This window comes from Hemitrygon akajei, chromosome 19 (genome assembly GCF_048418815.1).
Source record: "Hemitrygon akajei chromosome 19, sHemAka1.3, whole genome shotgun sequence".
NCBI classification, from domain to species: Eukaryota; Metazoa; Chordata; class Chondrichthyes; order Myliobatiformes; family Dasyatidae; genus Hemitrygon; species Hemitrygon akajei.
The window spans coordinates 2,190,859-2,205,342 of record NC_133142.1 but is presented as its reverse complement, the minus strand read 5'-3'; the positions used below and the strand labels follow the sequence as shown (position 1 = coordinate 2,205,342).

Here is a 14,484-nt window from a genome sequence, read left to right as displayed (position 1 = left end):
CGCTCTCACCCTGTGCCCATGGACCGTTCTCACCTTGTGCCCATGGACCATTCTCACCCTGTGCCCATGGACCGTTCTCACCCTGTGCCCATGGACCTCTCTCACCCTGCTCGTTTCATCGCCCAGAGTGTGTCTAACCTGCTGCCTCTCTCTCTCCACCAGCCTGTAACTGTAATAACCACTCCAGCCGGTGCCACTTCGACATAGCGGTGTACCGCGCCACGGGGAACGTGAGCGGTGGTGTTTGTGATGACTGTTACCACAACACCATGGGCAGGAACTGCGAGCTCTGTAAACCTTTCTACTACCGCAACCCGACGGCGGACATCCGGTCCAAGGATACCTGCATCCGTGAGTGTGTCCCTGGGGCTGTGGGCTCCCAGCCCGTGCCTTCCGCTGTCCCGCCCGGAAAGGGTGCAGGGGAGGGCTGCTCATTGTTCCAAGGGAGGGGATTCCAGTTTTCCAAGGAGAAGATTCAGGGATTCAGATTAATTTATTGATCATGTGTACTTTGAAACACACAGTGAGATGGGACCTTTGCATGCACAACCACACAGCTGAAGGATATGCTGGGGGCAGTTCGCTAACGTTGCCACACATTCCGATGCCAACACAGCATGCCCTCTGATGCACCATCAATAACTCTCGGAGACGAGAGGCGAGATATAGGCTTTTATTGGCTGGTAGAAAGAACAAGCAGCAATTGACCACCACACTGCATCCTGGAGACTGAGGCCGGGGCTGTGCCTCCAATCGCCTTTATACCGGGGTCTGTGGGAGGAGCCACAGGAGCAGTCAGCAGGGGGTCTGTGGGAGGAGCCACAGGAGCAGTCAGCAGGGGGTCTGTGGGAGGAGTCACAGGAGCTGTCAGCAGGGGGTCTGTGGGAGGAGCCACAGGAGCAGTCAGCAGGGGTCAGTGGGAGGAGCCACAGGAGCTGTCAGCAGGGGGTCTGTGGGAGGAGCCACAGGAGCAGTCAGCAGGCGTCAGTGGGAGGAGCCACAGGAGCTGTCAGCAGGGGTCTGTGGGAGGAGCCACAGGAGCAGTCAGCAGGGGTCTGTGGGAGGAGCCACAGGAGCTGTCAGCAGGGGTCTGTGGGAGGAGCCACAGGAGCAGTCAGCAGGGGTCTGTGGGAGGAGCCACAGGAGCAGTCAGCAGGGGGTCTGTGGGAGGAGCCACAGGAGCAGTCAGCAGGGGTCTGTGGGAGGAGCCACAGGAGCAGTCAGCAGGGGTCAGTGGGAGGAGCCACAGGAGCAGTCAGCGGGGGGTCTGTGGGAGGAGCCACAGGAGCAGTCAGCGGGGGGTCTGTGGGAGGAGCCACAGGAGCTGTCAGCAGGGGTCTGTGGGAGGAGCCACAGGAGCAGTCAGCAGGGGTCTGTGGGAGGAGCCACAGGAGCAGTCAGCAGGGGGTCTGTGGGAGGAGCCACAGGAGCTGTCAGCAGGGGGTCTGTGGGAGGAGCCACAGGAGCAGTCAGCAGGGGTCTGTGGGAGGAGCCACAGGAGCAGTCAGCAGGGGGTCTGTGGGAGGAGCCACAGGAGCAGTCAGCAGGGGTCTGTGGGAGGAGCCACAGGAGCAGTCAGCAGGGGTCAGTGGGAGGAGCCACAGGAGCAGTCAGCGGGGGGTCTGTGGGAGGAGCCACAGGAGCAGTCAGCAGGGGTCTGTGGGAGGAGCCACAGGAGCAGTCAGCAGGGGGGTCTGTGGGAGGAGCCACAGGAGCAGTCAGCGGGGGGGGGGGGGGGTGCGTATCCAGACAGTTCACCACACCAACAATGTTCACTTTAAATACACCCAATGACTTGGTCTCCACAGCTGACCGTGGCAATAAATTCCACAGATTTACCATCCTCTGCCTGAAGAAATTCCTCCTCATCTCTGCTCTAAAGGGATACCCTCCTATTCTGAGGCTGTGCCTTCCGGTCCGAGACTTCTCCACAACAGGAAACATCCTCTCCACACCCACTCTACCTAGGGCTTTCAATATTTAATAGGTTTCAATGAGATCCCCCTCATTCTTCTCAACTCCAGTGAGTACAGGCCCAGAGCCATCAAACACTCCTCATATGTTAACCCTTTCATTCTTGGAATTATTCTCGTGAACCCTCTGGACCCCCTGCAATACCATCTCATCCCCTCTTAGATATTGAGCCTAAAACTGCCCCAAGTACGATCTCACCAGTGCCTTATAAAGCCTCAGCATCACATCCCTGCTCTTGTATTCCAGACCTCTGGAAGTGAATGCCAACATTGCATTTGCCTTCCTCACCACCGACTCCTCCTGGAAGCTAACATTTAAAAAGCAAACACGAGGAAATCTGCAGATGCTGGAAATTCAAACAACAACACACACAAAATGCTGGTGGAACACAGCAGGCCAGGCAGCATCTATAGGGAGAAGCACTGTCGATGTTTCGGACCGAGACCCTTCGTCAGGACTAACTGAAAGGAAAGATAGTAAGAGATTTGAAAGCAAGATCCCATACGTTGGACAGAGCATCTACATGCTGCCTGACCTGCCGTGTTCCTCCAGTGTCTATAGGACAAGGGTAGCTGGGTGGGGAGGGAGGTTACTGACTGTGTCTCCCGTCCCGTGCCGTGGGGAGAGGGATTGTCTGCTGCGTTCCGTCTCCCTCCCCTCCTGACCATGGGGTCTCATTGCCTTCCTCTGTGTGTGTGTGTGGCAGCGTGTGACTGTGACCCGGTGGGGTCCCTGGAGGGGGGACTCTGCGACAGCGACACTGACCTGGACTACGGGGTGATCGCTGGCCAGTGCCGCTGCAAGGAGAACGTGCGGGCCGCTCGCTGTGACCGCTGCAAGGACGGGTTTTACGGTCTGAGCCTGGACAACCCATTGGGCTGCACAGGTAGGTACCCCTCCATCCCCATGAGTGGCCGGGCAGTACACACCGCTGACCCGACCCAACACACCAGCTGCTCAGTGCGAGGGGTCCCCGCTGGATGGCGGTCGGGCAGGGAGGGATCCCCGCTGGATGGCGGTCGGGCAGGGAGGGGTCCTCGCTGGATGGCGGTCGGGCAGGGAGGGATCCCCGCTGGATGGCGGTCGGGCAGGGAGGGGTCCTCGCTGGATGGCGGTCGGGCAGGGAGGGATCCCCGCTGGATGGTGGTCGGGCAGGGAGGGATCCCCGCTGGATGGCGCACTGGATGGCGGTCGGGCAGGGAGGGATCCCCGCTGGATAGTGGTCGGGCAGGGAGGGATCCCCGCTGAATGGCGGTCGGGCAGGGAGGGATCCCCGCTGGATGGCGGTCGGGCAGGGAGGGATCCCCGCTGGATGGCGGTCGGGCAGGGAGGGATCCCCGCTGGATGGCGGTCGGGCAGGGAGGGATCCCCGCTGGATGGCGGTCGGGCAGGGAGGGATCCCCGCTGGATGGCGGTCGGGCAGGGAGGGATCCCCGCTGGATGGCGGTCGGGCAGGGAGGGGTCCCCGCTGGATGGCGGTCGGGCAGGGAGGGGTCCCCGCTGGATGGCGGTCGGGCAGGGAGGGATCCCCGCTGGATGGCGGTCGGGCAGGGAGGGATCCCCGCTGGATGACGGTCGGGCAGTGAGGGATCCCCGCTGGATGGCGGTCGGGCAGGGAGGGATCCCCGCTGGATGGCGGTCGGGCAGGGAGGGATCCCCGCTGGATGGCGGTCGGGCAGGGAGGGATCCCCGCTGGATGGCGCACTGGATGGCGGTCGGGCAGGGAGGGGTCCCCGCTGGATGGTGGTCGGGCAGGGAGGGATCCCCGCTGGATGGCGGTCGGGCAGGGAGGGATCCCCGCTGGATGGCGGTCGGGCAGGGAGGGGTCCTCGCTGGATGGCGGTCGGGCAGGGAGGGATCCCCGCTGGATGGCGGTCGGGCAGGGAGGGATCCCCGCTGGATGGCGGTCGGGCAGGGAGGGATCCCCGCTGGATGGCGGTCGGGCAGGGAGGGGTCCCCGCTGGATGGCGGTTGGGCAGGGAGGGATCCCCGCTGGATGGCGGTCGGGCAGGGAGGGATCCCCGCTGGATGGCGGTCGGGCAGGGAGGGATCCCCGCTGGATGGCGGTCGGGCAGGGAGGGATCCCCGCTGGATGACGGTCGGGCAGGGAGGGATCCCCGCTGGATGGCGGTCGGGCAGGGAGGGATCCCCGCTGGATGGCGCACTGGATGGCGGTCGGGCAGGGAGGGGTCCCCGCTGGATGGTGGTCGGGCAGGGAGGGATCCCCGCTGGATAGTGGTCGGGCAGGGAGGGATCCCCGCTGGATGGCGGTCGGGCAGGGAGGGATCCCCGCTGGATGGCGGTCGGGCAGGGAGGGGTCCTCGCTGGATGGCGGTTGGGCAGGGAGGGATCCCCGCTGGATGGCGGTCGGGCAGGGAGGGGTCCCCGCTGGATGGCGGTCGGGCAGGGCCTTGGCAGCGCAGTGGATCATTGTGACAGGTCCTCTGCGACTATTCCCCTCCCCACCTGGTCCCATTGAGCTTCCCCCACCCTTTCACCTGCCCCCAGATTTGAAGATGTACGTTCTCAGCAAATTATTTCCTTGCCCCTCAAGTGGATGAAGCGAGAGGCAGAAGACTGAGTGGGGTTGTGGGGTGACTTGACAAGAGGTGGGATGGGCAGGAGAGGAGGAGGAGGAGGAAGACAGGGTGTGGAGGGAGTGAAGGGAGAGGATAAGTGGGAAACAGGAGGGAAAGCCTGGTGTCAGGGTGGGGTGAGGTATTGGGGTAGGGACAGGGAGGTGGGAATGTTTGGGAGAGAGTACGGCCTTGTTTTACATTGGAACTTGCAGAGCATACCTGCAGAGCATGGAACGGCCTATTCGGCCCATCTAGTACCTGCTAGCCAACCACTGATACAATTTCATCCCCCATAACCCTCAGAGGACAATCTACAGTGGGCTGTAAACTCACCAACCCACACGTCTCTGGGATCTGGGTGGCAACTGGAGCCAGTGGAGGAATCAGTGAGAACATGCAAACTCCACACAGAAAGTATCGGGGGTGGGGATCAAACCCAGCTTCCTAGAGCTTCTGAGGCAGAGACAGTGCCCACTGGGCCAGCCAGTGTAACCCAGACTCCGTGTTTAACCCTTTCAGCCCTGTGTCGGGATTGGATATGGTGACTCTGCTCACACGGATGTTAGGGTGGGGTACTGGGGGTACTGATCAGTGCTCACTTCCCCGTCCCAGAGCTGGGCTGTCCTGACAGATGGACTGGGTGGTGGACAGATGTTGTAATGTGTCACCAATGCTGCGTTCCACAGCCTGCCTCTGTGATCCTCGGGGAGTGGTGATGACGGGGGCTCCCTGTGACCACATCAGTGGGGACTGTATCTGCAAGAGGCACGTGACGGGCCGGTACTGCGATACGTGCCTGGTAAGTGTCAAGGCGGGGGGAGGAGTGAGGCTGGGGTTCTCACCGAGTGTACCGTGGGTTCTGCAACGCTCGGAGGGCCAGACTGAGGTGTCAGAGAATCATACAGAGCTACAACACAGAAACAGGCCTTTCCATCAGACCATAAGGCATATGAGGAGACAGGCCATTCAGCCCATCGAGTCTGCTCCACCATTCCATCATGGCTGATTTATTATCCCTCTCAATCCCTTTCTCCTATCTTCTCCCCATAACCTTTGACATCCTGTGATTACTAACATTGCATTTACCTTCCTCACCACCGATTCAAACTACAAGTTAACCTTCAGGGTATCCCGCACAAGGACTACTAAGTCCCTTTGCACCTCTGATTTTTGAATTTTCTCCCATTTAGAAAATAATCTACACCTTTATTCCTTTCACCAAAATGCACGACCATTCACTTCCCAACACTATATTCCATCTGCTGCTTCTTTGTCCATTCTCCCGATCTGTCCAAATCCTGTTTCCTCAGTTCTAACCCCCCCCCCCCCCCCCCCCCCCGTGGTGAACTACATATACCTGTCTGGACTGCTCCTGTGGCTCCTCCCACAGACCCCTGTATAAAGGCGATTGAGGCCTGAGCCCGGCCTCATTCTCCAGGATGTAGTGTTGTTCATTCTTCTAGTCAATAAAAGCCGATACCTCGCTTCTTACGTCTCAGAGTGAGTTATTGATGGTGCATCACCCCCCATCTACCTTTGTGACATCCGCAAACTTGGCCACAAATTCATCAATCCCATTCTCCAAATCATTGACATATAACGTTAAAAAGAAGTGGTCCCAACACTGACCCCTGCGGAACACCACCAGTCACTGGCAGCCAACCAGGAAAGGCCCCTTTATTCCCACTCTTTGTCTCCTGCCAGTCAGCCAGTCTTTTATCCATGCTAGTATCTTCCCAGTAAAACCATGGGCTCTTTATTTTGTTAAATAAGCACCTTGTCAAGGGCCTTCTGAAAATCCAAACAACATCCACTGGCTCTCCTTCGTTTATCCTGCTTATTATTTCTTCGAAGAATTCCAACAGATTTGTCAGGCAAGATTTTCCCTGAAGGAAACCCTGCTGACTTTGCTTGATTTTATCATGTGCCTCCAAATACCCTGGAGCTATATCCCTGACATCTTCCCAACCATTGAGGCCTATAATTTCCTTTCTCCTGCCTCCCCCCACCACTTCTTAAAGACTGGAGTGACATTTCAGTCCCCTTGAAGGGTCTCGGCCTGAGGTGTGGACTGTTTACTCTTTTCCGCCTGGCCTGATGAGTGTTTTGTGTGTTGTTTTGGATTTCCCGCATTGGCAGCTTTCCAGTCCTCCACAACCACGTCAGGATCAATTGAAACCACGTTGAAACATTATCACTAATGCCTCCATATGGCTTTTTTATTTGTTTTCTGCTGGTGTTTAAAACTTTCCAGTCTATTTTTGCACCATTATTTGCCTCTCTTTTGCTTTTACGCTGTCTTTGACTTCCCTTGTCAGCCTGATCCTCTATTTAGAATTCACCTTCACCTCTGGGATCTATCTGTCCTGAACCTTCATCCCAAAGATGAAGAGGTATAACTCAGGCCCACGAGTCCCCACAACATCCTTGTAAATTTTCTCTGTACTCTTTCTATCTTACTGGTATCTTTCCTGTAGGTAGAAACATAGAAAACCTACAGCACAATACAGGCCCTTCGGCCAGGTGACCAGATCTGCACACGATACTCCAGGTTAGTCCTCACCAGCACTTCATCCATCTTCATTACAACACTGGGTGTTGGGCGGTCGGGGAACAGGGTCCCGGCACAGAGTGTGACTGGAGGGTGAGGGTTTGGCATGGGCACTGCCCCTATCCTGTACTACACACTCCCGTGGGTTTAGTGTTGTCCAACTGAGCGATTCGACAGAACGTCACGTTGCCTGCAATTGGAATTGCTTTATTATTGTGATATGTACCAAGGTACAGTGAGAAACTTGTTTTGTACACTGTTCATACAGATCCAATCATTACACTGCGCACTGAGGTAAAACAATAACAGAATGCAAAATGAAGTGTCAGTCAGAGAGAAAGAGCAGTTCACTGTGTTTGTGAGTTTGTGTAATTGTGTGCAAGTGCACGTGTGTGAACGCTTGTGCTGTGGGAGTACAGCATATATGTATATGTGAGTACCATGTGTATACGTGAGTATGTATGTGCGTGACAGTGTATGTGTGAGAGAGAGTGTGTGTGTATGTGCATGACTCTGTGTGTGTGTGTGTGTCTCTGTGTGTGACTGTGTGTGTGTGTGTGTGTGTGTGTCTGTCTGTCTCTGTGTGTGCATGACTGTGTGTGTGTGTGTCTCTCCCTCTGTGACTGTGTGTGTGTGTGTGTTTGTGTGTGTGTCTGTCTCTGTGTGTGACTGTGTGTGTGTGTGACTGTGTGTGTCTGTCTCTGTGTGTGACTGTGTGTGTGTGTCTGTCTCTGTGTGTGCATGACTGTGTGTGTGTGTGTGTGACTGTGTGTGTGTGTGTGTCTGTCTCTGTGTGTGCATGACTGTGTGTGCATGACTGTGTGTGTGTGTGTGACTGTGTGTGTGTCTCTCTCTCCCTCTGTGACTGTGTGTGTGTGTGTGTGTGACTCTGTGTGTATGTGTGACTGTGTGTGTGTGTGACTGTGTGTGTGTGTGTGTGTGACTCTGTGTGTGTGTGTGTGTGTGACTGTGTGTGTGTGTGTGTGTATGACTGTGTGTGTGTCTGTCTCTGTGTGTGACTGTGTGTGTGTGTCTCTGTGTGTGTGTGACTGTGTGTGTGTGTGTGTGTGTGTGTGTGTGTCTGTTTGCACATGCTGTTTGTCTGTTTCACAGGTAGTCTGTGTAATGACTCCCTCCCTGTTTAACCCACAGACGGAGTACTGGGGACTCAGTACTGACTTGGCGGGCTGTCGACCCTGTAACTGTGACTTCGGGGGCTCCTACAACAACAGGTAGTCACCCCCCCTCAATCTCTGCTGACGATCCCATGGCAACCGAGCTCAAGCACATATTCAGTGATAGTTTCATCTGTCTCACACACACCTCGTAGCTTTGAAACACACAGTGAAGTGCGTCATTTGCCTCGACAACCTCCACAGTGCCGGGGGGCAGCCCCTCAGTGTGGTGACGCTTCTGGAGCCAGCGGCCTCTCACTAACCCTGACCGGTACATCTTTGGACTGTTCCTGGGCAGTCACTGGGAGAATGTACAAACTCCTCCCAGGCAGCGGTGGGCATTGAATCTCGATCACTGACACCGTAAGGCGTTTCGCTGACCTCTGGGCTATCATGCTGCCCCTGTGTATATGTTGTAGACAGTCAGTGTGTTCGGTGTCTGCATTTATTCGGACATTTTCTGAGCGTTGTGTCTGCAGTGACCGTCAGTACCGTCACCCAGCAAGCACACACCGAGCCTGCCCGCTCTGGAGTTCTCGCCCCCATGCTGAGCGAGCTTGCAGTGCGGTTTCCTCACAGAGTGTCCGATGGGGAAGGGCAGAAACGACACAATTCTATTGACCAAGGTGTGGTGATATCGGAGGTGACCACGGTTCGATTCTGACCTCCGGTGCAGTCCGTGTGGGCTTTGTATGTTCTCCCTGTGACTGCATGGGACACCCCTGGGTGCTCCGGTTCCCTCGCTCACCCCAGCGGTGTGCGGGATGTTCCAGCGCTTGGGACTCCCCTGGGTGCTCCGGTTCCCTCGCTCACCCCAGCGGTGTGCGGGATGTTCCAGCGCTTGGGACTCCCCTGGGTGCTCCGGTTCCCTCGCTCACCCCAGCGGTGTGCGGGATGTTCCAGCGCTTGGGACTCCCCTGGGTGCTCCGGTTCCCTCGCTCACCCCAGCGGTGTGCGGGATGTTCCAGCGCTTGGGACTCCCCTGGGTGCTCCGGTTCCCTCGCTCACCCCAGCGGTGTGCGGGATGTTCCAGCGCTTGTGGGTCAGTGGGTTAATCAGCCAATATAAAATATCCCTCCTAGTTATGTACAAAGTTTGCAACATGTTGTTGTGACATAAGGATTTGAGTGATAGGGAAAGGACTTTATTCCCTAGAGCACAGGAGAATGAGGAGAGATTTGATAGAGGCGTACAAAATTATGAGGGGTATAGATGGGGTAAATGTGAGCAGGCTTTTTCCACTGAGGTTGGGCAAAACTACAACTGCAGGTTATGGGTTAAAGGTGAAAGGTGAGATAGTTAAGGGGAACCTGAGGGATAATTTCTTCACTCAGAGGGAGGTGAGAGTGTGGAACGAGCAGCCAGTGGAAATGGTTCGATTTCACCATTGAAGAGAAGTTTGGATGGGAGGGTGTATGGAGGGCAGTTTGATGAGATTGGGGCTGTTTCTGAGCCGTAGGGTTCTATGACTCTATGGTGTTGGTGGGTAACAGGGGAACTGCTTGTGGGCTGCCCCCCCAGCACATCTTTGTTGGTCATTAACACAAATGACCTATTTCCCAGTTTGCTTTGATATACGCAGAGTCAGGGACTCATAGAGCAGTGCAGAAACGGCCCTTCGGCCCATCTAGTCCATGCAGAAACCATTTAAACTGTCTACTCCCATTGACCTGTACCGGAACCATAGTCCTCCATATCCCTACCCACCCACGTACCTATCCACACTTCTCTTAAACATTGAAACCGAGCTCGCATACACCACTTGTGCTGGCAGCTCATTCCACACTCTCACACTTTGAGCAAATAAATTACACCACAAGTTCCCCTTAAAAATTTCACCTTTCACCCTTAATCCATGAGCAGGTCCCTTTGTTCTGCCACACATCTTAGTTCTCTACCGTTCACTGTGTGGTCGGTCCTATCGAAGTGCAAAACCTCACACTTTCTCCATTAAGTTTCATCGGCCATCTCTCAGCTCTTTTTTCCAGCTGATGCAGATCCCTCTCTTAGCCACAATAGCCTTCCTCACTGTCCACTGCACCCCCAATCTAGTGTTGTCTGCAAATTTACCGATCCAGTTAACCACATTATCAAAGATTTCTTATCGAAGTGCACAACTCTGAAAGTCTTCTTCTCCAGATAGCCACGAAACCAAGAAAAAACAGAACAACGGCACGATTGTCAGCCCGAATCCCCCTCCCCGCACAAAAAAACCAGAACAGGCACCTTATCAGCCAGGTCGTTGATACAGATAACAAACAGCCCAGTCCCTGCAGCACACCACTAGTTACAGTCAGAGAGGCAACCCTCTGCTCCCACTCTCAGGCTTCTCCCACAAAGCCAGTTACTACCTCATCCTGAACGCTGAGCGACTGAACCTTCTCAACCAGCCTCCCATGCAGAACCTTGTCAAATGTCCATGTAGACAATATCCACTGCCTTGCCTTCATCCAATTTCCTGGTAACTTCCTCAAAAAACTCTGTAAGACTGGTTAGACATGACCTACCATGCACAGAACAATGCAGACTGTTCTTAATCAGTCCATGTCTATCCAAATACTTCTATACCCATCCCTTAGAACACCTTCCAATAACTTTCCCACAACTGATGTCAGACTCACCAGTCTATAACTTCCTGGATTCTGTTTAGAGCCTTTCCTAAACAGTGGAACAACATTGGCTGGCCTCCAATCCTGTGGTACCTCTCCTGTCGATAAGGATGATTTAAATATCTCTACTAGGGCCCTGGAGATTCCTACACATGATTCCCACAGGGTCATCAGGCCCTGTGGTACCTCTCCTGTCACTAGGGATGTTTTAAATATCTCTACTAGGGCCCTGGAGATTCCTACACATGATTCCCACGGGGTCATCAGGCCCTGGTGGTTTAGTCACCCAGTTTGCCTCAGGACAGCAAACACCAGCCCTCTGTAATCTGTACAGGGTCCATGAAGTTGATGCTGATTTCCCTCACTTCCATAGACTCTGAGTTTGTATCCAGAGTAACTACAGATGCAAAATATTTATTTGAGATCCCCCCCATCTCTTTTGGCTCACACATGGATTACCAGTCTGATTATCTGGAGGACCAATTTTGTCCCTCGCAATCCTTTTGCTCTTTACATATTTGTAGAATTCTGCTTCACCTTGGCGAGTAGAGAAAATTTCTTTAAGTGCTCTCTTGTATTTCTTGTACTCCATAAGTCCCTCACTTGTTCCTACCTGCCTCACAGCTCCTTTTTATTGTTAACCAGGAGGGGGAGTGGTGCGAGGGAGAGTGGAGCAAGAGGGTGCGGAGTGAGGGGGAGTGGTGTGAAGGGGAGGGGTGTGAGGGGAAGTGATACAAGGGGGTGCAGTGTAAGGGGCAGCGGAGTGAGGGGGTGAGGAGTTAGGGGGAGTGGTGCGAGGGAGAGTGGAGCAAGAGGGTGCGGTGTGAAGGGGAGGGGTGTGAGGGGGAGTGAAACAAGGGGGTGCAGTGTAAGGGGCAGCGGAGTGAGGGGGAGTGGTGTGAAGGGAGGGTGTGAGGGAGAGTGATACAAGGGGGTGCAGTGTAAGGGGCAGTGGAGTGAGGGGGTGAGGAGTGAGGGGCAGCGGAGTGAGGGGAGCGGTGTGAGGGGCAGCGGAGTGAGGGGGAGCGGAGTGAGGGGGTGTGGTGTGAGGGGGTGTGGTGTTTGTGTGCAGTGTGAGGGGGAGTAATGCAAGGGGGTGCAGTGTGAGATTCATCGGCGATGTTCTTTCGCCCACAGGTGCTCCATGGAAAGTGGCCAGTGCGAGTGTCGCCCTCACGTCATGGGCAGGCAGTGCCAAGAGGCCAAGTCTGGATATTACTGCATGTACCTCGATATGTATACGTACGAGGCAGAGGAGGCCAAACCTCGCTCACCCACTGACCCACTGCCTGTAAGTAGCAGGACTGGTGTCCGAGCTGTCCACAGCGAGCAGTACCAGGGCAACTGGAAGGTGCCCGTTCACTGGCCATGCTCTTGTTGCCTGGGTAACAGAGAAGCACCCAATCACAGGCCATGCCACAGTCATCCGATCACTGGCCACGGTGTACAGTGCCAGGGTAATGGGAAGGTGCCCAGACACTGGTTACGATGCACAACACCAGGGCAACAGACAGCCCATGCTACACATTGTCCAGGTAACAGGGAGCCGTCAACACTGGGTCCTACCACACTGTGCCAGGTAATGGGGTGGTATTCAATCACTGGCCATGCTACGTGAGTAACAGAGAACCATCCAGTCACACGTCCTAGCACACTGTGCCAGGGAATGGGGTGGTATTCAATCACTGGCCGTGCTACGTGAGTAACAGAGAACCATCCAGTCACACGTCCTAGCACACTGTGCCAGGGAATGGGGGTCAGAGAAATTACTGTCCATGTTACTTGGTCTTGATGTTCAATCACGGACTGCTGACTGTAGCAGACAGTGTCAGAGTAGGAGAGAACATCCAATCACTGGCCGTACCACACAGTGCCATGGTAAGGGAGTTGTCCAATCACTGCAGCAGGTTAAAGGGGAGTTGTCCAATCTTGACGTTACATGATGCCAGGGTAATGGGGAATTGTCCAACCACTACCCATGTTATGTGGTGCCAAGCCAACATGGTTGTCCAGTCACTGTCCATTCACATTATGCCGTGGTTCTAGACCAGACATCCAATGACCAGATGCTGGGGCCAGTGGCTGAGTTTTGTATGGTGTGTCACAGGAGATGGGGATGGTAGGGTGTCAGGGTGCTCTAGATTGTTGAGTCACTCGTGTGGGATAGCACATGGGTCATATGGGATAGGTGAGTTAAATGGGCTGAATAGCTTCCTTTACAATTGCGTTGTTGTATGTGCGTGCTTGTGCATCTGAGCAGGTTTACAGGTGCAATGGAAATCTTACTTGCAGTGGCAATGTTGGCTGAATCTCAGATGGTGACGCGGAGGCATACAGGAGTGAGGTAGGTCAGCTTCGCACTCAACATCAGTAAGACCAAGGAACTGATGTGGACTTCAGAAAGGGGAAGCCAAGGGAACACATCGGTCCTCATCGAGGGATCAGCGATGGAAAGGGCGGGCAGTTTCACGTTCCTGAGAGTCCGCATCTCTGAGGCCCCACATGTTGATGAAATGACAAAGAATGCACGCCAGCAGCTATATTTCAATAGTTTGAGGAGATTTGCCCCGTCACCAAAACACTCGCAAATTTCTATAGATCTGTGGTGGAGAGAGTTCTTACTGGCTGCATCACTGCCTGGTGTGAAAGTCCCAATGCACAGGATCGGAAAAAAACACGAGGAGTTATGGACTCAGCCACCTCCATCACTGTACGTCAGGAAGGCAGTATCACCCCCACTACCCTCTGCTTGTTATTACCATCGGAGAGGAGCCTGAACGATTCATCTTCCCCTCTGCCATCCCGTTTGACAAACACTATGAATACTACCTTACTGTTCTTGTTTTTTCCACTTTTTTTCTAATTTAAAGTAATTTTATGCCTTTGCACAGTGCTGCTGTTGCAAAACAACAGATATCACTTCATAAAGGAATTATAAACCTGATTCTGATCTGTGCATAAGCGTGTGTGTATGTGTTGACAGAGGGAGCTGGAGACTGCTGCTGTCCTCTGATGTTATCAGAGAGCAATGAGTTATCCATGAAAGAGATTTTAATCGTCTGAAATGCTAGGAGAAGATGCAGGGCCTGTGTGCCGGGATGTGGGATAGCACACACCAGCCCCTGCTGTTCCCCGCTGGCTAGATCTGCAGTCTGGATGTTTCAAGACGAGCAGAGTCTGGCTGTGATATCATCAGAACCCACCATCCACCCCCTCTCACTCTGACCAGCAAGGCTGTGATTCCTGCCGGCGTGACCGTGGCTGATGAGACGAGTTACGAGTTGCTTTTGATACAGAGAGCAGTCAGATAAAATTCCTAGACACAGCTCAACCTCAACACTGGGAGCCATTGTCAATCTCAGCAATAAGGCTCAAGAGATTGACTCATAGAAACAGAGACCTACAGCACAATATATGCCCTTCGGCCCACGATGCTGTGCCAAACGTACTTATTTTAGAAATTACCTAGGGTTACCCATAGCCCTCTATTTTTCTAAGCTCCATGTACCTATCTAAAAGTCTCTTAAAAGACCCTATCGTATCCGCCTCCACCACCGTCGCCGTCAGCCCATTCCACACACTCACCACCCTCTGCA

At 54.4% G+C, this 14,484-nt stretch overlaps 1 protein-coding gene across 1 annotated transcript in view; it reads left to right on the top strand.

Annotated features, from left to right (window-relative positions):
* Nucleotides 1-14,484, top strand: part of lamb2l (laminin, beta 2-like) — a 242,899-nt gene that overhangs the window by 159,002 nt on the left and 69,413 nt on the right. The window contains 5 exon segments of the mRNA XM_073071978.1: nt 163-351; nt 2,681-2,860; nt 5,240-5,352; nt 8,257-8,336; nt 12,026-12,179. Coding sequence (XP_072928079.1) covers nt 163-351; nt 2,681-2,860; nt 5,240-5,352; nt 8,257-8,336; nt 12,026-12,179 — 716 coding nt within the window.